General features: G+C 39.9%; 2 protein-coding genes across 4 annotated transcripts in view; both read right to left on the reverse strand.

Annotated features, from left to right (window-relative positions):
- The window catches only part of OSBPL9 (oxysterol binding protein like 9), a 70,729-nt gene that overhangs the window by 42,351 nt on the left and 567 nt on the right, over positions 1–27,811 (reverse strand). For all 3 annotated transcript variants that reach the window (XM_087719671.1, XM_087719670.1, XM_087719669.1), the window contains exons 2-3: positions 23,973–24,023; positions 5,704–5,782 (exon numbers count right to left, since the gene is read on the reverse strand). In XM_087719671.1, the coding sequence (XP_087575797.1) occupies positions 5,704–5,782; positions 23,973–24,023 (130 nt within the window). The remainder of the gene's footprint in view (positions 1–5,703; positions 5,783–23,972; positions 24,024–27,811) is intronic.
- On the reverse strand, positions 17,575–18,460 carry LOC148044590 (uncharacterized). Its single transcript, XM_087719681.1, has one exon. It carries the CDS (start codon positions 18,458–18,460, stop codon positions 17,843–17,845), a length of 618 nt encoding a protein of 205 aa, XP_087575807.1. The 3' UTR covers positions 17,575–17,842.

Raw genomic sequence — 27,811 nt, forward strand, 5'->3', positions numbered from 1 at the left:
TTATTTAAGAGCCTGGCTCACTTCTAATAATTGAAGGTAGCTTACCTGGAATGCTCCCTTTTATCATGACAAGAGCAGCCCTCTGAGATAGGTTGCACTGAGAGAGTAATTTACTCACAGTAAATTTTCCTCACTGAGAATGAACTTGAATTATCTCTTTCCCATATTCTCTAGAACCTGGTGCACATATAAACCTGGTGCACATATACTCAATGCAGTTTTATCAAAGACTCTTTAGGCTCAGATAAAGAATCATGCACAGGGAAGGCACTGCCATGCTTTTGCAGTGTTTACCAGAATGTATAAAGGAACTGTTCTGTCTCTTGAGAACAAAACCCACCTGTGCTAAGTAAATCAGCAGCTAAAGGTGCCTCAAGTGTACAGTCATATTTAATGAAACAGGGCTATAATTGCTGCACCTAAGAGCATCTTTGCTTGATTTCAAAATTAAGTAGATACTGTCCTCATAAATTTTATAAGTATTGTAATCTGTTTATTATTGGGACTACTTCTTCATATATTTTATAGTGTTTAAAAGAAAATCATCTTTATTTAGAACCTCTCCTACTTTTAATTATTTTATCATCTCTTGTATCATCTCGGGAGGGGGTCTTTCCCCCAGCACTTAAAGCGGCGGTGGTGAGACCCCTCCTGAAGAAACCATCTTTGGATCCAGCCGTTCTTAACAATTATCGTCCAGTCTCCAACCTCCCCTTTCTGGGGAAGGTTGTTGAGAAGGTGGTGGCCTTTCAGCTCCAGTGGTCCTTGGAGGAAGCTAGCTATCTTGACCCCTTCCAGTCTGGCTTCAGGCCTGGTTACAGCACAGAAACCGCTTTGGTCGCATTGACCGATGACCTCTGGAGAGCTAGGGATAGAGGCTATGCCTCTATCCTAGTTCTCCTTGACCTCTCGGCGGCTTTCGATACCATCGACCATGGTATCCTTCTGCCACGACTGCGGGAGGTGGGGGTGGGAGGCACTGTCTTGCAGTGGTTCTCCTCCTACCTCTCGGACAGGTCGCAGTCGGTGTTAGTTGGAGGGCAGAGATCGACCCCTAGGCCCCTAACATATGGGGTGCCGCAGGGTTCGGTCCTGTCCCCCCTGCTTTTCAACATCTACATGAAACCGCTGGGCGAGATCATTCGGCGGCACGGGATAAAATACCACCAGTATGCGGACAATACCCAGTTGTATCTGTCCGCCCCGTGCCAACTCAATGAAGCGGTGGACGTGATGAACCAGGGACTTGAAGCTGTTAGGGACTGGATGAGGGCTAACAAACTTGTGCTCAACCCAGATAAGACCAAGTGGCTGTTGTGTTTCCCTCCCTCCAATTCGGCAAATATTCCATCTCTCAGGCTGGGGGGGTCAAACACTACACCCCTCAGACAGGGTCCGCAACTTGGGAGTCCTCCTGGATCCACAGCTGACTTTCGAACACCATTTGTCAGCTGTGACCAGGGGGGCATTTGCCCAGGTTCACCTGGTGCACCAGTTGCGACCCTACCTGAGCCGGGAGGCTCTCACAACAGTCACTTGTGCCCTTGTGACCTCTAGGCTGGAGTACTGCAATGTGCTCTACATGGGGCTGCCCTTGAGGAGTATTCGGCGACTTCAGCTAGTCCAGAATGCGGCCGCGCGAGCGATTGTGGGTGCACCTCGGTTCACCCACATAACACCTATCCTCCGCGAGCTGCACTGGCTACCTGTCGATCTCCGGATACGCTTCAAGGTGCTACTTGCCACCCATAAAGCCCTCCATGGTAGTGGATCTGGGTACTTGAGAGACCGCCTACTGCCGATTACCTCCACGCGACCTATCAGATCTCACCGATTAGGCCTCCTCCGAGTTCCATCTGCTGGCCAGTGCCGACTGGCGACCACGCGGAGGAGAGCCTTCTCGGTAGCAGCTCCGACCCTATGGAACGATCTCCCCGTGGAGATTCGTACCCTCACCACCCTCCAGACCTTCCGCATAGCACTTAAAACCTGGCTATCCCGTCAGGCCTGGGACTAAGATTGTAACCCGCCCGAATGGTATGAATGTTGTGTTCTTAAAATTGTATTGTTCTATATGTCCAAAGTTTGTTTTTCCCCCTTCCCTTTTTAAGTTGTAAGCCGCCCTGAGTCCCCCCAGGGAAAAGGGCGGCATATAAATTTAATAAAATACAAATACAAAATAGTGTATAAAGAGGGAAAGGTTTTTTTCTTATCCACATAGTCTTGGCATAGTACATTTTTAAATGTCTATATACTCCTTTTATATTCCTTAAGCATTTTCTCTTAAATTAAATGTTGAAAACAATTCATTCACCTGGCTTGCATTTTTTTACACTGATTATGCAGCATCTGGTATTCCTAGTTTATTCTTAGGATTTATTTATTTATTATATTTTGAATGGCAGTAGCTCCCCTTTCGCTGATTCCCAAAAAATTCAAAAAACACAGAGTACTGGAGGTTGAATTCTGCCTAGTGTTTATACATCATATATTAAATTAAAATATTTCAAAATGTGTAATTTGTCGTATGAGTTCAGTAAACCTTTCTACCTCACTTTCTAAACAAGTGGAACAAATGTTTTTAAAAATGTCTGCTTACAAATAATTCATAGCTATCCCAGAATATTTTTATTCTATAGATTTGATTATTTTATCTAATGTCAAAAGAACTTTCTATAACACCTGAAGTGTGAAATTTATGTAATTTTTATACTGCTCCAATCCCCTAACTTTGGATGAGTTAGAAGGATCTCAACAACCATTCTACCATACAATGACATCAATGAAAAAAAATGTTGTATTTCATGAAAGTTCCTCTTAAAAGATTTTCAAAAGTTCTAAAAACCAGAAGAAAAGTGGCCCAAAGAATTTGCAGAGTCAACATGTTTCACAACTAAACTAAAACAACTAAAGCATCTTGTCTTCTAGTTCAAACCTCCCTTCATATGGTTGGTGCTATCCTCAACAGGGTCCCACTTGACCTAACAGGCAGTCCTTGTTGCAATGTGGCACTATACTTTATAAAGCTTTATAGGTTATACTCTATTTTAAATTGGAACTAAATGCAGGAATCAAAGAATAAGATGTTCTACCCACCAACAATCTCTCAGCTCCATGTAGTATGTTGTATTGATTTAAGCATGTGATGAAGGTCAATGTTGCCAATGCCTCTTGCTCCAAGCAGGGCTATAATTTATGCACCAACCAAAACAAACCAAAGGTCTACTTGGCCATAACTTCCTCCACCAGATACTGTGAGTCAAAAAGGAACCACAAACCACAAATCCATTCCTTTAATAAAGAATACTGTGTCTGTACCCTGTATAGAGCCTCAGCCTCACTCTAACATAATGTGACTTGCATCTAGTTAGCACCAGGGCAGTACTGATCATTCCCTAGATTTCTTAAATTGTTGTGGCCACATATCCTCCCCACACTTGGTATAATGATTCATGAAGAATCTGAAACTTGCAAGAGCAAAACTGCCTCATTACTGCCTAACCAAATCATATTACTAGAATCTACATGCTCATCATCATTGAAGCATAGACGGATACAGTTTTATTATGTACACACCTGGCATTTACTAACACTGACCTGAGTTTAATCACTGAATAATCTGACCACCATTTACTGGGATAGAAGAGGGAACCTGCATTAGTGTACAAGTATAAATTCCCCATTTCCTGCAATGGCCTACCCAGCATTCTCTCTGCCCATCACTGTCAAAATGTAAGGCCAATCTCTTTATCCACAGAGACGTATCCCAACGCCTATACCCTGTTAGCCATTCAACATTTCTGCCCCTAAAAGGTTCTTCATATTGATCTGTAGGTATAGGAAATGCTCATATTGATCGGTATAGAGTAGGTGTATCAATATGTTTCTGAAGGTATAATTAGATAAATTCTAAAATTAACAAGGTGAGTCAGCTCTTAGATGTGCAGATGTAATTTCATTTCTTTAGAATATGATAAAGTAAACCAAATGTAAGGAAAAACTTTGCATTTCATAATACAAATGTACCACATGTGTTTGGGTGTTAAAATATAGCTAGAACTTTTTTAAAGTACCATTGTATTTTATTATTCTTAAGTTGATAATAGGCCACAGATAACAGCATCTGTCACTGCTAATACATAAGAAGTCGCTCCACATAAGAGGAATCTCCTAGATATTTAGTCCTTGTTTTAAAAATTGCAGCATCATCCCATGCTATATATCAATGTAACAGTAAAATGACAGTAATGTTAAATTTCAAATAATTAAACAACCTAGATATAATTAATTTTAGTGGATATTTCAAAGATAAAATTACTTTATTTTGTTTATGATGGCCTTGTCTCTCAAGATAATTTCCTTTCTGCAGGTAACAAAAACTGTAGAACTGCAGTTCCCTTAACAGCTGCAGTAGAAAACGACATTCATCAAGCTATGCAACAGAGATAATACCTTCCCGAGAGTATAGATTATTAGCATTAACAATTTTTCTACTACCAAAAATGAGGTTAAAAACTTTTATTCTCCTGTATTTTGTAATTTTATGCAGAAATTCTAAGACTGTGAAATAAATATACATTACAGAGTAATACTGCAAACTTGTAATGCAAAATTTTTCTTTTGTGCAATGTTTAATATAATCCCCTTTCCCCCTAAAGCTATAGGTTAGCCAAGTCATTGAGAATACAAATTACATATGTGCAAAATATGGAACATAGAATTTATCTTTATAGGTATTTCATGAATGTTGATAAATATTAGAATTTTCTATCCAAAGATAAAACAAAGGCACTCTACTATAAATTCTACAAATTTTAATGCAGAATGAATCAATTTAATTTTTTTTTAAAAATAAATGCTTACTCATAAGGAAATAATTTACAGGTTACTGAGAATGAAAAACAAAAATTTAGCAATGAGAGAAAACAATTATGATTTAAAGTAAAACGGAAAACTTGGAAATGGTAACATTATATAAAATCTATATCTTAAACCAATATAGTTACAAACATATATTTTGCAGGTTATATAAAGTACAAATAAAAAACACAGTACCTTACCCTTTCTACTTGTCAACCATAGCATGCAATGACGGAACATAGCAGTAACAGATGGCATTGGAGTTAGTAAATATGAATAAAAAGGTAAATGGCAGCAGAATGGTGATTGGTTGACAACAGCAATGAAATATGGATGAAATAAATGAGAGCATGTAAATCCCGAATCAGAAGTCCACCTTTAAATCAAATGTTCCCTCTCATCTCCCATTTAGATTCTATATCAACAAAAGCTGCAACCTTACATGGTTTTTGTGACTCTCTCCATGCAGAAAGCACAACAGCAGTTCTGGATATTAAAGACCGGTGGTGCTTTCTTTCTTTCTTTCTTTCTTTCTTTCTTTCTTTTTTTTTTTTGCAAGAATACTCACCAACAAAAACCCATTATTCTCTCCCCCTTCACTGATACAGCCTTTAAATTTTTAATCTGCACATGCTGCCAATGCTACAGTCTTTTCCAGCACATATGTATACACTGCAGATATAAATCCCTGCCTAACCCATAGTGCTCCTGACTCCAGAATGTTCTCTGTACATTTTCAAGCACTTCAATTTCTACAGTTTTTTAAATTACTCTATTAATTAAACATCTGAACATTTTCTGTGATTGGAATTAATGGAATAAAGAGCTTTTCTTTCAGCTCACCCTGGAAATGGAAGGTTTTCTGATCAACAGTTATTGTGAAGGTGCTGTCGTCTTCATCATCTATACCAATCACAGCTCCCTGTGAAACAAAGAGCAAAAATCCTGATAAGCAAAGCAGTGACATCACAGCAGCATGCAGTCTATTTCTACAAGACTAGAATGCAAAATTCAGGCAAATTGTCTAAGGCTTACTGATTCAGTTTCTAAAAACTAAACAATATTTGTTAGACTAATTGTACTTTATGCAGATTATATATTGTAGCTTTTCAAATATGACACTGCAGCATTTTATTTCAAAACCCAAAAGATAGGGATGTTTTGTCAAGAAATCACAAACTAAAAAAATAAATTACTTCTCCAGCGTTAAGCTTAAGCTACAATAACCTAGGTATCCACAATCCAAACATGGGTTTGAGTATTCTTATAAAGTCATGAAGTGAGCATATGCAATATACATATATGAGAATTAGGGTCCTTCAAAAAATTATAACTTTATACAATACTATTATTTAAATAGTATGCTTAAAATACATCTTATTCTATTGTTTTCAGTCTACTATTGTAATTAATTTGAATGTGCAATTGCATAGTTATTTGGATTCCACATAACTTTGAATTATAATGCTGTTTTATTTTCTAAATGGCAACACAATTAGGCTGGAAAGTTCAGGCATGCAAAGGGACAGCAGCACACGGAGATGGAGAGAAGATTAAGATCAGGGAGGTATTGGGGAAAAACAATGAAGGAAAGTCATGGAAAAGAATGAACAGCGTGGAAAGATTAAGGTGAACTAAAGAGAGGGATGAATATGTAGGGGGACACATAAGGGAGAGCATTTGAAGACAAGAAAGAAGGGAAGAGGAGAATAGAGACAAACAGAAGGAGACTAATGCATTGCTAAGGCAGGTGAAAACAAAATGTAGTAGGCATGGCAAGAAAAAGAATGTTGGGAGATGTACAATGGGCAAGGTCTATGGTCGGCTACCTAAATCCCGTAATAGACTACATGTTGACCAGATATTGCACTTGCTGTATTCCTATTATAAGATATTCCCCACATCATGCTAGAAGAATAGTAGTCCAGAAACTACAATAAATAACACCCTCTTTTTTGGTTATGCACTTTGTTACGTGGATTGAAATGATGATCAAATATGCAGATGATTTTTTTTTGAAACCCATGAGAAATGGCTTACACAGGAATGACCAGTGGATCAAAATGAACAGGATGAAATTTAATAGCAGTGATCTAGATAGGAAAAAATTAATAGCACAAATACAGGTACTCCTCAACTTACAACAGTTCGTTTAGTGATGATTCAAAGTGACAATAGCACTGAAAAAAGTGACTTATGATATGACTATTACAGCATCCCCATCGTCATGTGATCAAAATTCAGATGCTTGGTAACTGACTCATATTTATTACAGTTGCAGTGTCCTGGGGTCGATCACCTTTTATAACCTTCTGACAAGCAAAGTCAATAGAGAATCCAGATTCACTTAACAACCGTGTTACTACATTAACAAATACAATGATTCACTTAACAACTGTGGCAAGAAAGGTCATAAAGTGGGATAAAACTCTCTTAACAAATGTCTCACTTAGCAACAGAAATTTTGGTCTCGATTGTGACCATAAATTGAGGACTACCTGTACGGGATGAGGGAGAGTTGGCTTGGCAGTAGTATGTGAAGATTCTAGGTGTTGAATCCGGTTCCACCACAAATTCGCGAAGCCCTTATCCGCGCAGACATAAGCGCGAAGACTAATTCGCGCCGTTCGAAGCGCTAAGGAAAACCACGACCCTACCGCGATGACATAATCGCGGAGGGAAAATCCGCGCATTCTCAAGCACTCAGCATCCTAAACCTAACCCTAAACCTAACCCTAAACCTAACCCTAAAACAAACCCCTAACCCTAATCCTAACCCTTACCTTAATTTAAATCCGCTTTCTGCTGCCGCACTGTTTTAAAGCGCCCCTCTGTCGCCGCGCTGTTGTCGCGGCGGTGATGACGCGCGGTGATGACGTCGCGGCTTTAGCGACGCGATTTTATCACCGCTATTTTGACGAGCGCAGTTTTGTCGTGCCACGGTTGAATCCAAGCCAATGATACCCAAACCTACCCAAGCCGGTAAAAAGGCAAACACTTTAGGATACATTAAAAGAATCATAAAGTGGAGACCCAAGGAGATAACTGTCACATTCTACTTAGAGTACAGTCCCACTGAAAATTATAATGTATGTTTCAAGCACTCAGTTCAAAAAACAAAAATAAAATATTGACTAAGTGACCTATCAAGAACTGGTTAAACTGGATTCTGTTTAGCTAACAAAAGAGAAAATTGAGGGATATATTAGAATTGGAAGAACTAACTCAAAGGGTGGTTGGCATAGATTTTTATGGTACGATAAAGTTAAAGTTAATGTGGATTTTAAAAATCACTATGTGAGATGCAATACTAAATATATGCAACAAATACAAACCCCAGCTGTGTCCAAAAATAACTTTATTGGTCTTAGCGCAGGAAACATTTTATAGAAGAGGAACAGAGGACAGAGGATTTATTAATACAGGAAGTTGAAGAACTTAAAATGAAGTCAAGCAAACAATTATCTGCGGAAGGTCATAATTTTAGATGGTTTTCATACACACAATTAAAAGAAATATTTAATATAAAAAGGGTAATTAGAACTGAGAAGCATAAAATGGAATTTGAAAATGAGTAATGTGTAATTGCAAAAATGTATAAATGTTAATGTTTTTATTGGGACTTATGGGTACTGAATTAGGAAATGCTCATGGAAGATTAATTTTACATATTGTAATAATAACAAGGTTATTCTATGCACAAAATATTTAACATGCAAATGAAGAATAGATCTTCAAACAATTAGAATTAGTGGAAGTGGCAAAATTACCTTGTTTGATCAAGGAGAAAAAAGACAAGCTTTTATAATGGGTTGGAAACCTTTTATGGACTTTTTGCTAAAAGGAGAAAAAAGTGAAGTAATGGTTTCTGGATTTAATGATTGAAAAAGATGAGAATTTAATATGGGGATAAAAGGATGACTAGAAAAGATAAGAGGAAGGAAGAAAAAGAGGTTTATCAGTATCAGTTGAAGAGACAATGAGAAGTCATTGTAAATTCACAACTAGTTTTCTTTCTTCTTTTCTTGCATTTTTTTCCTCTTCTATCTTTTAGATTTATCTTTTACTTTCTGTAAGTAATAAATATCATCAGGACTACCTGTAGTCCTCGACTTACGACCACAATGGAGTCCAAAATTTATGTTGTTAAGTGAGATTTTGCTTTCATTTTGCAACCTTTCTTGCCACCGTTATTAACTGAATCATTGCAGTTGATAAGTTAGTAACCTGGATGTTAAGTGAGTCTGGTTTCCCCATTGACTTTGCTTGTCAGAAGATCACAAAAGTGGATCATGTGACCTTGGGACACAGCAATGGTCATAAATATTGCCAAGCATCTGAATTTTGATCACATGATTATGGGGATGCTGCAAAGGTCATAACTCTGAAAAATGGTTAGAAGTTGCTTTTTCAGTACCATTATAACTTTGAACGGTCAATAAGTGAATTGTTGTAAGTCAAGGACTATCTGTATTAAATTCTTGATAAGTATAAATTTAAAGAACCTGAAGGGTGACAGCATGGTGTGAGACTAGGGAGGCAAAGGGAAAGAGAGCATAACACAGTTCAGGGTGAGGGAAGGAGGATGTAGGTCTGTGCAAGTGTAAAAAGTCCAAGAAAAAGATAGCAACAATGTGTGCAAGCCAGTGGTTTGGTTTGGTTTTATTGGACTTATATGCCGCCCTTCTCCCAAAGGACTCAGGGCGGCGTACAACATAAAAACACATATAACGGCTTCCTGGGAGGGGCTTACTGATGGAAGCAGCTTAACATAGCTGCTCCCGAGTTCCTGGTCGCGTTATCTGTTTAGAAGATCATCTATTAGACGTCTGACAGGTACCTTACTCTTCGGGCAAGAAGGGAAGGAGAGGAGTTCTGTTGAGCAAGTGCCTTTTTGATTTTTGCAGCTTCTGTGTCTGCGAAGAGAGGGGGGGGCAGCTGAAGGCAGAACTGTATCCGTGCTGGGGATCTCCAGCTGCTTTTTGCAGCACAAAGTAAGCGTTCTCCTACTCAGAACAAGGCTTGATTTATTTGATTTTAACACGAGCAGAACTTGTATGCGAGAACTTTAATTGCTTATTCAAATCCTAGCTTTATTTTTACAAGATCTTCTTTCGTTAATCTAGCTACTTAAAGAGGCATTCAAAATGGCGACGAGCTTGTTGAATTGCTCCGTAACAATGTTTACTTTCTTAATCTCCTTGTAAAGTTCTATGGAGTCTTAAAACTTCAAAGGAAGGGAGTGATTTATTACTTTGCTTCACAGCCGGCCAGCAGAGTTTTATTAATTAGTTTCATTTTTACAAGACTTTCTTCTGTTAACCTAGCTAATAAACAGACACTTAAAATGGCGATGAGTATACTGAACTGTCTTGTTACAATGTTTATCTTCTGAAACCTTTTGCAAAGTCCCTCGGAGCCTTAAAAATTTCAAAATAAAGGGGTGATTTAGTACCTCTTTCCATAGCTGTATAGCGGGCCAGTAGAGTTTTACTAATTGCTTGAAGATAAAACTTGGAATGGCCTCAAAACCAAATCCTAATTTGAAGATACCCCCTCCCTCAGCCCCCGGAAGCACATCGCCAATACCTGGCACAAAGCCGCAGCCTCCGCTCTCTACGCCCTCTATTGGCGATCTACTAACGAAAGAATTTTTCTTGAGGGAATTGAATGAGGCTCTCAACACTCAGACAATTAAAGTGGAAGACAAACTTAAAGATTTTAAAGAGGAGATAAAAGAGGAGATAAAAGAACTTAAAGAGGAGTTGTATGATAAAATTGATGCCAGGGTTGCTAAAATCAGAGATGATACGCTGGGGCTTGTAAATGTACTGACAGAACATGTTTCCGGAATTGAAGATAGTCTAGAGCAGTGTTTCCCAACCTTGGCAACCTGAAGATGTCCGGACTTCAACTCCCAGAATTCCCCAGCCAGCGAATGCTGCCGGCAGCATTCGCTGGCTGGGGAATTCTGGGAGTTGAAGTCCGGACATCTTCAGGTTGCCAAGGTTGGGAAACACTGCTCTAGAGGATCTTAATGAAGCTAATATTAATTTGACATCGAAAACAGAGGTGGTGCAACAAAAAGTTGAAAATGCTGAAAAAGAAATTATTATGATACAGTACAGACAAATGGAGCTGGCATTAAGAGTAAGGGGGTTGGTGAAGAAAAGCAGGAAAACCTGAAACAGATTTTTTCAGAAGCCTTTGATAGTCTGTTGGGAAGACCGGGGGCTAAGTTTGACTGGCAAATTGATAAAGTTTATCGCGTTAATTCTTGGGTGGCAAAGCAGAGCCAGCTCCCTCGAGACATTGTTATATATTTTACCACAAGAGAGCTCAGAAACACAATATTACAAGAGTCTTATAAAACTAAGCTCCAAATTGGGGGTCAAGACCTGACTGTTTTGAAAGAGATACCACCTCAAATGCTAAGAGCCAGGAGAGATTATGCCTTTTTAGTTGAACTTAGAAATCGTCAGATACAGTACAGATGGGACGCACCATTCGGTATTATACTCACATTTGATAGGCAAAGATATCATCTCAACTCAGTATGGAAAGCTCGAGATTTTTACTACAATATTTTGAAGGCTGGACATCCTCCACCATCTGGACCCAGAGAAAGATCACAAGAAGGACAAGACAGACAGCAAATCACACAACTACCAGATAAGATGGATCATCTCTCTCTCCTAGAAGCGCAAGGTGTTATGGAACAAAGACCTAGCCGTATGATTACTAGACGAATGGAGCAACAAGCTAAAACGCAACAACTTCAACAATTACCCGCCATCGATCAAGGAGCTACAGCAACCAGTACAGAAACAGTGGGAGGAGCCAGGCCAAAGGTTAAACAGGCTATGCAGGAGGCTCTAAAAAAGCTTCAGGTAACCAAAGATGACAATTAAGATTTTAACATGGAATGTCAATGGATTGAATTCTCCACAGAAGAGAAAGAAAATATTTCACTATCTTAAACAGTTCAAGAATGATATAATTTGTTTGCAAGAAACTCATATTAAATCAACCAATCAAAAATATTTGATTAACCCAAGACTTGGTCAACATTTTGTAGCTTCTGCTATGGAAAAGAAAAATGGTATAGTTGTATACTTAGGAAAAGATATGAAAGCTGAATTAATTGAAGCAGATCCCTACAGAAGATACATTGTGTTAGATTTGATCCTAGAAGGGAAAAAGACATTGTTTTGGGGAATTTATGCTCCTAATCAACAGCAAGACGGATTCTATAGAAATCTTCATGCTAAATTAGTACAGTGGGATTATAGGTCTTGTATACTATTGGGTGACTGGAATGGTGTTATAGATACCAAGAGAGATAAGATGATTTCTCACCCAAATACTAAGATGCGAGCAAAGCTACCTAAATCCTTTTTTAACATGATGGATGACTTTGAACTGAGAGATATCTGGCGAGAAAGAAATGCAGAGGAATATGATTTTACCTTCTTTTCTGATAGGCATCAATCCTTTTCTAGGATTGATTTTATATTAATCACTAATGATTTGCTTTCCAGGGTGAAGAAGACAAAGATTGCGGCTAGAGTTCTTTCGGATCATAACTCAGTTTGGATGGAATTGGGAGGGGTGGTACAGGCAAGAAGGTCTTGGAGATTGAATGAAAACTTATTTATATATGAAAAGTATATCAATGATTGTAAAAAATTGCTAACCGAACACTTTGTTTTTAATATGAATAAGGGTACACCTATGGAATTTGTATGGGATGCAAGCAAAGCGTATATGAGAGGAGTGCTGATAAATATAAATAAATCACATAGACATAAACAAGGGGTAAAACGAACAGAATTGGAAGAGGAAATTAGGAGGAAAGAGCTGGAGTTAACATTGAACCCAGGCGATACAAAGGTCAAGGAAGCAATTACCATATTAAAATCTCAATTTGATATGTTGATTTCTGACCAGGTAGCCACTAATTTGTTATACGCAAAACATAATACTTTCTGCAACGCAAATAAACCTGGCAGATGGTTAGCTTATCAGATTAGGGAAAAAAGGAAATCTCAAAATATATCTATATTGATCTATAGAGGGAAGGAGGTGTTTCAACAGGATGAGATTTAAAAGGCATTCCGGGAATTTTTTACAGAGTTGTATAAGGGGGATAAAATTAATGGTTTAGATATAGAGAAATGTTTAGATAAAGAGAAAATATCCTTAGTTAAAGAAGAGCACAGGCAAAAATTGAATCAACCAATAACCTCGGGGGAAATTTTACAGGTAATTAAGCAGTTAAAGTCAGGGAAGGCACCAGGCACAGATGGCTTGACAGCGGCTTACTATAAAAATCTACAGTTAGAAATGGTAGAACCTCTTAGAGAATTATTTAATAAGATTCAAACGGAAGGTAAGGTGCCTCCATCTTGGAAGACAGTTTTTATATCTCTGATACCCAAAGAAGATCAAGATACTACTCAACCAAAAAACTATAGACCTATCTCATTACTTAATGTAGATTATAAAATTTTTACTAAAATACTAGCAAATAGGTTAATGCTGGTTATTCAACAATTGATACACGCTGACCAGACAGGTTTTATTCAAGGGAGACAAATGAAAAGTAATGTTAGATTAATTATTAATGCATTAGAACAGTGGTCCCCAACCCCCGGTCCGCGGACCGGTGCCGGGCCGTGGAGTACCTGGCACCGGGCCGCGCAGCGGCCGGGGGCCATGATTGCTGCAGCGGCCGGGGGCCATGATCCCTGCTGCCTCTTCACCCACACGCGCAGCCTGAGATCAACCCCGGGACTCGAACCCGAGAGCCGCCTCTCCGGTCCAAACCCCACTCCCACCCCGGCCGCCCGCCCGGCCGCCTTGGTAGCTCGTGGAGACGGAGCGCGTTTGGTTCGCCGCTACCTGGGGGCGCCGTCCCCATGACGTCACCCCGGAGTCCTCGCCTCCTTCCCTGGCGAGGCTTTCTCCCCGCCAGCCAATCAGAGGCCAGTCCCCGGGCAAGCAGGGACAAGTTGCTGGCCAGTCGAAGCAGAAGCGGGAGATTGGAGGGGGGGAGAGAGCGAGAGAGCGAGCGCTGGGTGGGTGGCAGCGCGTTCCACAGCGGACTAGGCGCGCCGCGGGCTGCCAAACCCCCCCCACACACACACGTACACACACTGCCTCTCTGGCAATTGGCTGCCCAGGAAGGGAGCGGGGAGCTTTCACAGATAGGAACGTGATGGGGTTTGTTTCCTTCCCCCACTCCTGAGCCCTTTTTTTTTTTTTTTTGCTTGCCTTCTGGGGTCTCCGCCGTGGAGCAGCCGAGGTCAGATGGGGAGGCGGAGAGAGAGAGAGAGAGAGAGAGATGGGAGGGTGGCAGCTGTCTGTGAAACATCTTCCCCTCCCCACCTCCTGGGCAGCCAATTGCCAGAGAGGCACGGTGGGGGTGGTGGGGGTGGTAGGAAATAAAAAGAGAAGTTGCCCTTTCATTTTGCAATCTCTCTCCACGACCTTGTTTCATTCTCTTCCCTTTTGTTTCGTCCTCATTTCTCAATCTCAGCAACTTTAACACTTTTGGACTTCAACTCCCCAAATTGCCCAGCCAGCTAGAATAGATAGATAGATGGTGGATAGGTGATTGATAGATAGAGAGGGATGGATGGATGGATGGATGGATAAATAGATAAATAGATAGATAGATGATAGATAGATAGAGGATATATACACATACACGCATACACACATACATACACAGAGAGAGACAGAGACAGAGACAGAGACAGACATGGATGGATAGATATCACAGAAGTGAGTACACCCCCTCACATTTTATCAATATTTAAGTATATCTTGCAGCAGTTTAGACATTAATGGCTGGGGGCCATGATCGCTGCAGAACAACGCCCCCCACCCCTGCGCGCGCTCAGCGGGCCACGGTAAAATTATCAAAGGCTGACTGGTCCGCGGCGATAAAAAGGTTGGGGACCACTGCATTAGAATACTTGGGAAAGAACAATCAAATTCCTGCTGCGTTCATATTTTTGGATGCTGAGAAAGCCTTTGATCGAGTTAATTGGCAATTTCTGCTGAACATATTGCAAAAAATGCAGATAGGAGATAGTTTTTTACAATCAATTAAAGCAATATATCAACAGCAAACAGCTCAAATCATAGTCAATGGAAGTTTAACAGACTCTTTTCAAATTGGAAAAGGTACAAGACAGGGCTGTCCTTTGTCCCTACTATTGTTTATTATAACTTTGGAAGTATTGTTGAATAAAATAAGGGGGTTGGATGGTCTAAAAGGAATTAAGATTAGGCAGCAAGAATAGAGTGCGTGCCTTTGCGGATGATTTGGTTATAATTTTGGAACAACTGCAGGAATCCAGTATGGTCTTAATGAATATGATTAATCAATATGGTCAAGTATCTGGTTTTAAAATAAACTTAGGGAAAACAAAAACATTAGCCATAAATAGGAACACTAAACAAAAGGAAGAATTAGGAGGAATGTTGTGAGGTAGTCAAAAAGGTCAAATATCTCGGAGTTAATATTTCAATCTCAAATGGGAAATTATATAAGTATAATTATGAACCACTCTGGCATAGTATACAGATAGAGATGAAAAAATGGGAGAAGTTGCACTTATCTTTGTTGGGAAGAATAGCGGCAGTGAAAATGAATATCTTACCAAAATTTTTATTTCTTTTCCAAATGTTACCCATACTCAAAAAAGATGTCAATCTTTTAGAATGGCAGAAGAGTATCAATAAATTTGTATGAGCAGGAAAGAAGCCGAGAGTAAAGCTGAAAATGATGCAAGATGTACACGAGAGGGGAGGTTTGAAACTACCCAATCTAAAACTATATTATGATGCAGTGGTATTATCCGTAATTAGTGATTGGATCGATTTAACCAGTGATATGATACTGAATATTGAGGGATATGATCTGGTATATGGTTGGCATGCTTACCTGTTATTTAACAAAAAACTGGACAAAATGTGGGCAATTCCTAGACATGCAATTGAAAATATGAATATAGCACAAAAACAGGATAGAACTACTTATAGACAGCTTCTCATTTTGGAAAGGGGGGTACTACAACTAAAATCCTTAAGAGGTATTAAAAGAGGAGAAGGTAGTTCAAACATGGTTCCAGTATGGGCAATTACAGGCCAGGTGGAGAATAGATCAAAAAATTGGTTTTATCCAAGTTGAGGATAATCTATTTAAACAAATAAGAGACCAAAGTTTAATGCATATAAAGAGGATATATAATGTATTAATACAGATGGATTCGGAAACAGAATTAGTTAAAGATTGTATGATAAAGTGGGCTCAAAATATTGAAGAACCAATAATGTTGGATACATGGGAAAGAATTTGGGTAAGAAATGTGAAATTTACACAAGCCCAAAACCTGAGAGAAAATTTTTACAAGATGTTCTATAGATGGCATTTAGATCCTAAAAAGTTGGCTTCTATGTGTCTGATTTTACAACCCAAATGTTGGAGATGTGGTTCTCTCGATGCTACATATTTCCATATATGGTGGACTTGCCAAAAGGTTAAGGCATTTTGGATAAAAATATGGTGGATTATGCAAAATATCTTTAAAAGAAGGATAAAGTTTACTCCTCAGTTATTTTTGTTAGGTATAATTACTGACTCTACAGCGGTAGAGATTAACTTGATTTTGCACTTAATAACGGCAGCAAGACTGTTGGTGGCGCAATACTGGAAGAAGGAAGACCTGCCTACAATTCAAGAATGGACATTGAAAGTCACAAATTTAGCCGAGATGGCTAAAATATCTGCATATCTTAAAGACCACTCAAATGAGAGATATAAACAAGACTGGAAAAAATGGATTGATTATATACAAAATAAATACGGGACTAAGAAATTCCAGATAGCCTATGCTTAAGATCAGGAATGATTTAAATTGTTTAAAGTTAGCTTAGCAAGGAGGAGCTAAGATCAATGTAGAGATGTTATTAATTTCTTATTCTTTTTTTTCTCAATATATTTTAGGCTGTGTTTGTTAAAAATCTATACCGTGTACGGGTTCTGGGAAGTCGGGGGGGAAGGTTGTGGGGGGTCGGGTGGGGGGGAGGGATATATATCAGGTCAGACAAGATGTGTTAGATTTCAGTGTAATGTGACTCCACATGTATACTGTTCTTTTTTTAATTTTTCTTTAAAAATAGGATAGGCCAAGTATATTGACATGTAGCGGAAATACACCAAGGCGAGGAGGAGTGGGAAAGAAGAAAGATGGACAGAGAGAGTTGGGAGAGAGGGTGGGGGGAAAGGTGAGAAGGATGGGGGTGGTGGATGTGGAGAGAGGAGTGGTAGAGGGGGAGGGGAAGTAGGGTAGAGGGGGATGATGGAGGGAAGATAGAAAGTTGGAGGGTGGTGGAAGAAAGAGGTGTATGGAGAGCGGAAGAGCTATATTGGGTTCCTATTTTCTGGGGCATTGCTGACAAGAGGAACTGATGTAATTATTGTCTAATGCTGTATGGTGTTGGCTATGTATAGTATACATGTGAGTGTGTGATAAGAAAATAAAATATTCTAAATAAAAAATAAAAAATAAAAACACATATAACAAAAGTTTAAAAAGATTAAATAGGCAATCCAATAACCTTCCATTGACAATTTAAATCAAATTTAGGATTAAATTAAAATTAACAACTTAAAATTAATAATGTAATTATTCTATTCAGGCCAGATCGGCTTGCTGAAAAAGCCAACTTTTTAGGGTACGCCGGAAGGACCGGAGGTCGGGGATTATGCGAAGCTCCGGGGGCATCTCATTCCAAAGGGAAGGCACTCCCACAGAAAAGGCTCTCCCCCTGGGGGGTCGTCAGCCGATACTGCCTGGCCAACGGCACCCTGAGCAGACCGACTCTGTGGGATCGTACTGGACGGTGGGAGGCTACCAGTGGCAGTAAGCGGTCTTGCAAGTACCCCAGGCCTAAGCCATGGAGCACTTTAAAGATCATAATTAACACCTTGAATTGCACCTGGAAAACAACCGGCAACCAGTGCAGGCTGCCTAAAAAGGGTGTAACATGGGAGCACCATGACAACCTGCGCGGCCGCATTCTGGACCAGCTGGAGCCTCCGGGTGCTCTTCAAGGGCAGCCCCATGTAGAGAGCATTACAGTAGTCCAGGCGAGAAAGGACTGTGTTAGTGACTGTGCACAGGGCATCCCGATCCCGGAAGGGGCGCAACTGGCGTACCAGGCGGACCTGGTAGAAGGCCCCCCTGGTCACAGCCATAAGAGGTTCTTCTAAACTAAGCCGAGTATCCAGGAGGACTCCCAGATTGCGGGCCCTCTTTGAGGGGGCTAAAATTTCTCCCCCTATCATCAAAGATGATACATGATGCACGAATGGGGGTGACGGAAACCACAGCCACTCAGTCTTGGAGGGATTGAGCTTGAGCCTGTTCGTCCCCATCCATGTCCGCACAGCCTCCAGGCACCAGAACATCACGTCGAGGACATCGTTGAGGTGGTTTGGGATAGACATGAAAAATTGGGTATCATCAGTGTATTGATGATACCGTACCCCAAAACCACGAATGATCTCGCCCAGCGATTTCATATATATGTTGAATAGGAGGGGTGACAGAACCGACCCCTGGGGCACCCCACAAGTGAGGCGCCTTGGGGTCGATCTCTGCCCTCCAGTCAACATGAACTGCGATCGATCCGAGAGGTAGGAGAACCACCACAAAACGGTGCCCCCCACTCCCAATCCCCCCCCGAGTCATCGCAATAGGATACCATGATCGATGGTATCAAAAGCCGCTGAGGGGTCTAATAAGACCAGGACAGAGGAGCAACCCCTGTCCCAGGCCCGCCAGAGATCATCAACCAACGCGACCAATGCCATCTCCGTGCTGTACCCAGGCTTGAAACCCGACTGAAACGGATCCACGTAGGCAGCTTCATCCAGGTACTGGGGAAGTTGACATGCTACCACTCACTCAACAACCTTTGCTACAAAGCGGAGGTTGGAGACCAGACAATAGTTGGCTAAAGAAGCTGGGTCCAGGGAAGGCTTCTTAAGAAGGGGCCTCACCACTGCCTTCTTCAAGGTGGTGGGAAAGGACCCATCTCTCAATGAAGTATTGGTAATCGCCTGGAGCCAGCCTCGTGTCACCTCCGGGGAAGCCGAAACTGATCAGGAGGGACACGGGTCCAGCACACAAGTGGCAGCACTAAGACTCCCCATAATCCTGTCCATGCCCTCGGGAGTCACAGGATCAAACTCATCCCAGATAGTCTCCACAAGATTAAACCCCTTCGACTTATCCGAATCTACCCAGTCAGAGTCCAAGCCTGTCCGAATCTGAGCGATTTTGTCCTGCAGACACTGGACTAATTCCTCAGCTCTGCCCAGCAAGGGGTCTTCCCCAGTTCCTTGATTAAGTAAGGAATGGCTCACCCTAAACAGGACGGCTGGGCAGTTATCTGCGGATGCGATAAGATCGGAAAAATGTTCCCGTTTTGCCGCTTTTATCGCCACTAAGTAGGACTTAATATGAGTCCTTACTAGTGTTCGGTCAGATTCGGACCGGCTGGCCCTCCAACCACTCTCTAGGCATCTTCTACGGCGCTTCATCTCCTGGAGCTCCTCGGTAGACCAAGGAACTACCCAGGATGGCACCGAGTCAGAGGCCGCAAAGGCACAATGCACTCCAAGGCCCAGTGGCCGCCCTATCCCAGGCTTCCACTAGGGCCTCGGTTGAGCTGTGAGCAAGGGATTCAGGAAAAGTCCCAAGCTCCATCAGAAACCTTTCAGGGTCCATCAGGCATCTGGGGCGGAACCATCTAATCAGTTCTGCCTCCCTGTGGCGGGGGGGTAGCAGTATGGAAGTCAAGCCTGAGGAGGAAATGATCAGACCATGACAAGGGTTGAATAACAATATCCCCTAAAACTAGATCATTCATCCACTGTCCAGAGACAAAAATCAGGTTGAGCGTGTGTCCCTTGTTATGAGTGGGATCTCTGAGTTAGGTCCACAGCCATCATGGAAGCCATGAACTCCCGAGCTGAATCGGATGTCTCGCCAATGGAAGGCAGACTGAAATCCCCCAGGACCATAAGTCTGGGGAAATCAATTGTCAGCCCAGCTAACACATCCAGCAGCTCAGGCAGGGCCGATGAAACGCAGCAGGGAGACAGGTACGTGACAAAAAGGCCCATCTGAGCTCCAAGGCCCCACTTCACAAAAAGGGACTCACACCCACCTATTTGAGGCACAGTGACTTCCCGAGGTACAAGACTTTCCCTAATAACCACCGCCACCCCCTGCCCCTGCCCTGGGCTCTTGGCTTGTGGAACGCCTGGAAGCCTGGTGGGCATAATTCCACGAGGGGAACACCCCCCTCATGGCCCAACCAGGTCTCCATAATACATGCCAGGTCCACTCTCCCCTCTTGTATGAGATTTTAAATGAGGAGAGCCTTATGTACCAGTGGTAAGTTCCGGATCCCATTCCAACCAGTACAGTTGGAGCAGGCCCGGTGTTGCCCACGTGATGCGAGCAGCGCGCCTCCGCAACACTCAAGCTGCTTGGCAGAGTGTTGCACATGTGCAGAAGCGCCAAAGGCTTAACAGATAAGGAGCTCGGGCAGGCGGATGGCCCTCCGGAGCATCGTACCGGAATGGTATCCGGTGCTCCGGGCAGACTCCGGTACGCCCTTACCGGGGCATACCACCTGCAACCCACCACTGCTGCAAGCACAGGGAGACTACTGGAAGGAGTCTATGACACTGTGCACAGGAAAACTGGGGCAGATTAACCACAGCGACCTGTGACATTTCCCTGCTAGCTTCCCCACTGATTTTTCCCTGGTGGGAAGTCAGCTGGGAATAGAAATAGCACTTAGACTTATATACCGCTTTACAGTGCTTTACAGGCCTCTCTAAGCAGTTTACAGAGTCAGCATATTGCCCCCAACAACATGGGTCCTCATTTTACCGACCTCAGAAGGATGGAAGGCTGAGTCAAACTTGAGCCTGGTGAGATTCCATCTTCTAAATTGCAGACAGACAGCAGTCAGCAGACATAGCCTACAGTACTACACTCTAACCACTGTGTCACCATGGCTCACCGTGGGAAGGTTACAAATCACAATCACATGACTAAGGGACATTGCAACTATCATAAATATGAGCTGATTGCAGCCCAAACTGCAATCACATGATTATGGTGGTGGCACCACAATGGCCATAACTTTGAGGACTGGTTGTAAGTGTAACTCATTCAGCGCCATTATTTCTGGGTTCTTCATAAATGAAGTTAGCATTTCATGATCTGAATTAAAAAATTTAATTCTTTTTTTGTAAACGATGACACATTTTTGCAGTGGCTCACAGGTTGTCCTAGTAGGTTGGAAGCTCCTCATTCTATTCAGTTATTAAATATAGTATAATCATTATTTTAAACAGCTCTTAGTTATATTTTTAAAGATTCAGGCATCGTTAAAGAACTGACAAATCAACATTAGAACAAGAAAAAGTGCAAGAGACGCTATGCGTTTTGACAGACCACTATATTTTTGTTACATTAAAATAAGTAAAATTCTCTTAGGGATTAGCGTTTTCTTGCCCTACTAATGCTTCTCAGGAAATTGTTCATTTTTATTTTTATTTTATGAACTTACAAGGATACTTTGAATAAATGACTATAGATGCAGTGTCTAGTAAATATACTTGTAAAGGGACTACATATAGAAACACCAATTACTTAGTTCAGAGGCAAATACACTTATGTGCAGTACTGCAGTATTAATTGTCACTAAATAGGCCTCTTGGCGAATGCACTGTTTAACTCCAATGTCATAGGTTTATTTCCTAAAGTAGTGTCCTTTTCCACTTCTGTAAATTGACCATTTTTTCTACCCTATGCCTTATTAAATCCAAATTAAAAGATGCCACCAATAAGAAAGATGAAAGTATAATTAAAAAATTCCAATGGTCAATTCTCAATGATATTAAAGATAAGTAAGAAGAATTGGCAGAACTGGAAATTTATGCCAGTATTTTAAAGACAGACTTTCCAACTGATTTTTAACATAAACAGAAACAAGAAAAACTGTTGTAACACATATAATACATTTTAATTATAAGTCCTGATTACAATTCTGTGTTGGCTTTAAAGTAACTCCCAACTGTGTCTTCAAAACTGATGTATGTACTCTCTCAAAAAAAGCTGCTTCATGCACAAATTACTAGTAGATTTTAATTATATATTTTAGGGAGAACTGTGTTCCATGCAGTCCTGAAAGATTCTGGAAAAATATTAATACCTTTCCATGCTAGAAAATTAATATAATTGATATGTTATACAAGGCACACTTAGAGAAGAAATACACAGAGCCTCCCTTCAAACATGCACTCATTTCAGAACAAGACACAGACATTACACAAAAACACAATAGTTATTGTTACATACCTTGTTATATAAATATACTTAATTTGGAAGTCATATTTTACATGAATCAAGTCAAGTGTGGTTTATTTAACAAACCATTGTTAAAACAATCCAGTCACACTCAGATTCAAGCTGAACAGCCAAACTGAATCTGAAAAGCTGACATTGCTCAGCAGGATTAGCCCAAGACATTTTTCTACCTAAGGTGAACCAGCAATGTGTTCCACCTGGGCCAACTATCTCTGATGTAAGTCTATTTCACCAGCTTGTTATAAAAATAAGTCCTTTAGCTTCTGGAGGGAAGGTAAAATATAAATACAAATAAAAAAGAATATATTTGTAAACATTTAGACAATTATACATTAAGGGTTAAAAAAATTAAAATTTGAAAAAGAAATGTCTTTGATTCTATTTTCACCAATCAACATGCTATTATCTATGAATAAACACTGCAAAGAAAATGCATAGAAACATTATACATTTCTTGTCAGAAACAACATTGAATTTAAGGATACTTACTACTAGGTAAAAAAATATAATTGCCAATTTATATTTATTGACATATTTATTTAAAAATTGAATCCTGTTCAATATCATTTAGGCAAAGTGTGAACAATTTCCTCATCATCACCTGTCTTCTGATTGCTGTATAGACCTTAACTTCACAGTCTACCCAAAACAAGAACAACATGATTATTATACTACGGGAGTATGATACACTATAGTAACTTTCTCCCAGTAATGTAGGAACTTTTGTCAGTACTGTTTCTATTATTATAGATACAATGGATATTCTATTTCTCAGAAATAGAAACAAAAACAATTTACAAGCAATAATCAAGGAGTACTCCAAAAAGTTTGGACAAGGGGGAACTGGACATATTCTTTCTTTATTTGAAAACTGAGCAGATTTGCCTTGGGTACTCTTGAAACTTGCTCCATATAATTGAACAGACTCCAAATATTTTGTGACTGAGTAATTATTAAATGTATTTATATTAAACTTGACAACCTAGTGACACATTGAGTTATTTTTTGAGGGAAAAGTAATGAAATTTCATGTGACCCGAATGAACAGTACATTTAGGCTGACCATACTTTTTTCACCTTAATGCTGAGCGGTTCCATGATCATCTAAGAAGAGCATCATAAATACAAAAATAATTGTAGCAGCAAATGAACTTTAATAATAAGGCCATATTTTCCTACTGAAACAGATAAATGGAATAACCACAGGCAAGCAAAAAAACAGTGAAAATGAGAGCAATGTCTAACTTCCTGTTGATTTCCCCATTGACTTCCTTTGTGGAAGGCTTGAAAGCAGCATAAGAAATCACAATCATATGACCCAAGGGGCAGCCTGCAACAGCCAAAAACTTTGGAAATAAAACTCATCTAAACATTGTGGAAATTTCAATTCCATAGAAGTAATGGGTTCCAGATTTTTCATACATTATTAAAGTTAGCAGATTTTAGATACCATGATTCAAAAATTGTTGAAATGTAATGCTCTGTTTGGACGAACGTGAGAGTACAAACAGAGAGATAAACACAATGCGAGTTTTAATAGTATATAAAGGAAATGTAAAGTTTTTTAAAAATATAGTAATAAGCACATAAGCCATGTCAAGTTTTCAGTCCACCCAAAAATATATATCTAAAAATACTTACCCTTAGTCTAACACAGCCTCTGCGTGATCCTCGCATCATTTTATCTTTTGACTGAAATGGAAAAATAATATTCATTTCAAGAAAAGTTCATCAACGGTTGTAACATACAAAGTAATAGGTTGAGGTTGTATCTATTTTTTGTTTTTACTCAACTGAAAAAATATTGGAAGTCACCAGTTTTTTCTTTCTCCTCACATTTTTCCTTCCTTCCTTCCTTTTCTTAGTTTTCTAACATTTGGGGTTTTTTTCTATTTTTATTTTATAATGAAACTTAATAAAAAATAGTTCAACTGTTGACATCAATGCTCTTAACATGGTGTAATGGAAAGAAGATATACCATAATGGAAAGAAGATATACCAATTAACACATAGTATATGCATTCTGACCATATTGTGATAGTCATCATATTATGATGGCAACTGGGACTGGAATTTCTATCAGCAAGCAATGGTGTCATAAAGTATAATCATGTAGTGGTGGCAATTCCAGCAATCCAAGTTGCTTCATAACCCAGGATGGTGCAGGTCATTAAGTGAGGACCTCATGGGAACACCATGTGGGAAGAGATAAGAATCTCAGGTAATCAGTCCAGTGGGTGAAAACTGCAGGTGAGAGCAACAAGTATGAGGCTACTAAGCAGCAAGGGAAAGAGATAGGTGCTGTGGGCAGGTGCTAAGGAACAAAGGTGGTATGGCCACCCTGCCAGGAAGGGGTTAAAAATCCTCCCCACTGTACCATACTGCCAGTTACAAGGCAAACCTCCCATTGGATCACAAGACAGTGATGTTTCTGCAGCACTTGCCAGGCAATTTCTGATAACCACTTAGCCAAGGGCTTCTCACACAGGAAAGTAGCTGCAAGTGGAGGCAGTGGTAAGGGCACCATGCACAGCATGGCCAACAAAACCACCATGATGTGGGGCTTGAGGCTAGCCAGGACTGGCAAGCCAGGCAGAGGAGAAACAGCATGGGGATCATAAATGCGAACTATTCACCATGCCCCCCCAAATTTTATCATGCAACTGTAGGGGTACTGTGATGGCTGGAACTTCAAGGAACAGTCATAATTATTTTTTTAAAAGTGCCATCATAACTCTGAAGAAATGAGTGCAACCCAAGGATTACCTGGGAAAAAAACGGATGAAGATATTTCAAAGCCCATTTATCTCATTATGACAGAACAGAATATCAACTTTTCCCAGTCCTATTTACATGGTTCATTAATAGAAAAAGCTAATAGAGTTGGGCAGTCATCCAAAATCAAGCCATAAAAAGGGATTTGATACACATGAAGATGCACAGATAACTCCTATTGGCAACACTTTAATGAAAGCTACTATATATCATTTTCTCATGCAGCTGCTCCTAAACAGAATATATAAAAATAAATTTCAAGAATTTATTTAAAATGTTTATTTATTCAAAGAAAGTAAACTTAAGGCATAGCACTGACATTTTATACTAAAGCTAACATTTTAAAAATACTTTCTTCAATACTAGATATTTACCTTGTTCAGATTAATTGCAAATATAATTAGGAATCACATTCCAAATTTTATTGATAGTTAAGTGTGCTAGATTTTATGTACGTCATATTCATGTCAAAAGGAATTTGATCCAGCTCACATGAACAACTTATCGAATCAGATAAACTTAAGTTTCAGTATAAAAAGAGATTCATGCAACTGAATACTTTTTTTGTATAATGCTTTCAATTGCATGAAAATAATCACCTCTTTCCAAGCATGCTTTAAATTTTTGTCCACATTCTCTCAATTAACACTTTACTAGGTCATTTGCTATTGCTGAGATATAGGCTTTAATAGAATTAGGGAGAAACTAGAAGTAAGGGTGAAAATATGGGAGATAAACAATAAAAGTTTGAAAAAAATCAATCTATTTTTCCTCCATTTTTTTAATAAAATGAGAATGAAGAAACTATAAGAAGCTTGATTCTCAGAAATATGTTGTTTAAATGAACAAGACAGTAAATGTTCAACACCTTGCCTTGTTCTTTCAATTAAACTTGTTCCCATAAATTGTTTGCTCCGTAGGGAAAAAGAAACAGCAATTTTGGTTGGGATATGCATGTGTGTGGCGGGAGATTAAAACTATTGACTATACATGCATTTGAAATAAAATGGTATAAATAAATCTCCTTCAAGTCAAATTGAGTTCTTAGTGTATCTGTGGATGGATGCTGTTTTTATAAGAGAGAAATGATTTACCACTTTCTTCTAAATGTTTTTTTTCACTCCACAAAGAGAATTCTACATGTTTCTCTATGCATAACACAAATTAGTGATGTTTTTAGAGAAAAATTAACAATTAAGAAAAACCAAAATATGTTTGGCTATCTGCACAGATAGAAAGGAATCACTGTGCAGAGATGGTTTGCTATCCAGGGACTCTCCTGGATTCACTACTCCTGCTTTAGCCATAGCGAAAATCTTATCTAGGAGTCCCATTTGTACAATTACATTTTTTTTCACTTGCATTGCATAAAGTCACTCATACATTCCTCAATTCACAAGCAGACTATTGCAATTTATTCTATATAGGGCTAACCTTGAAAACCATCTGGAAATTTAACACAGTCATTCTGGTAGTGAGGTGCATCTACCGGTTTATCCATATAGCATGTTTACTCCAAGAGTTGTACTGGCTTCCAGCCAGTTTCTCATTGCAGTTCAAGTTTAGGGTGATCACTTTAAAGCTCAGCACATGTCTGATGTTGGTTATCTTCAGGACTGTTTGCTCTAAGATCCAATGCCCTGCTGAGGAGCCCATTCCCAGAAGGAGTTGCATTTGCAAAGACCCTGAAGTAGGGCATTCTCAATGTTGGCACACTTCCTGTGGAATAACTTGTCCATGTACATATAAACCATTGTCTCCCTATGAAGTTCTCTAAGAACCTAGTTCTGGGAATATTTGGGATATGTTAAATCTGGAATTTATTACACTGGATTATGCTAGTATATTTGTTCAATTGTTTATTCCTCATTTTTGAATTTAAAAGAGCTTCAGAGAGTTCACTGGGAATTAATTTCAAGTTTGCAAAGGTTAGACACTTAAAGTGGAAAGAAATTATGTACATATACCATAACCTTATTATCCAGAAATGTAGTATTTCTACCCTCAAATATCATCACAATAACAGTTCCAGTCTTTACTAAGGTAAATTAGTACTAAGCTGAATTTTTAATAAGTCTTTACTAAGTGGGGTTTACTAAGTAGGGACTTTACTAAGTAGGGATGTCAGTGGCTAAGACACTGAGCTTGTCAATCAGATAGGTCGGCAGTTTGAATCCCTAGTGCCACGTAATGGAGTGAGCTCCCATTAGCTTCTGCCAATCTAGCAGTTCGAAAGCATGTAAAAATGCAAGTAGTAAAATAGGAACCACCTTCCCAAGGTAACAGCATTCTGTGCGCCTTCAGCGTTTAATCATGCCGGCCACATAACCACATCTTGTCTTCGGACAGTGCTGGCTCTTTGGCTTTGAAATGGAGATGAGCATCGCCCCTAGAGTTGGGAACAACTAGCACATATGTGCAAGGGGAACCTTTACCTTTACCTTACTAAGAAGTGGTTGACTTGTTTTCCAAAACACCTGAAGGCAGGACAAGTCAAGGATGGAAACTTATCAAAGAGAGAAGCAATGTAGAATTAAGGAAATTCCCTGACTGTGAGAACAATTAAATCAGTGCAACGGCTTGGCTCCAGAAATTGTGGGTGCTTCATCACTGGAGGTTTTTAAGCAATTCGACAGCCATTTGTCTGGAACTGTATAAAGACTCCTGCTTGGTTGGACTAGAAGACCTCCAAAGTCCCTTCCAA

Source organism: Thamnophis sirtalis, unplaced genomic scaffold (genome assembly GCF_051295495.1).
Source record: "Thamnophis sirtalis isolate CommonGarterSnake01/CBP01778 unplaced genomic scaffold, rThaSir2_p1.2 scaffold_7, whole genome shotgun sequence".
In the NCBI taxonomy this organism is placed as follows: Eukaryota; Metazoa; Chordata; class Lepidosauria; order Squamata; family Natricidae; genus Thamnophis; species Thamnophis sirtalis.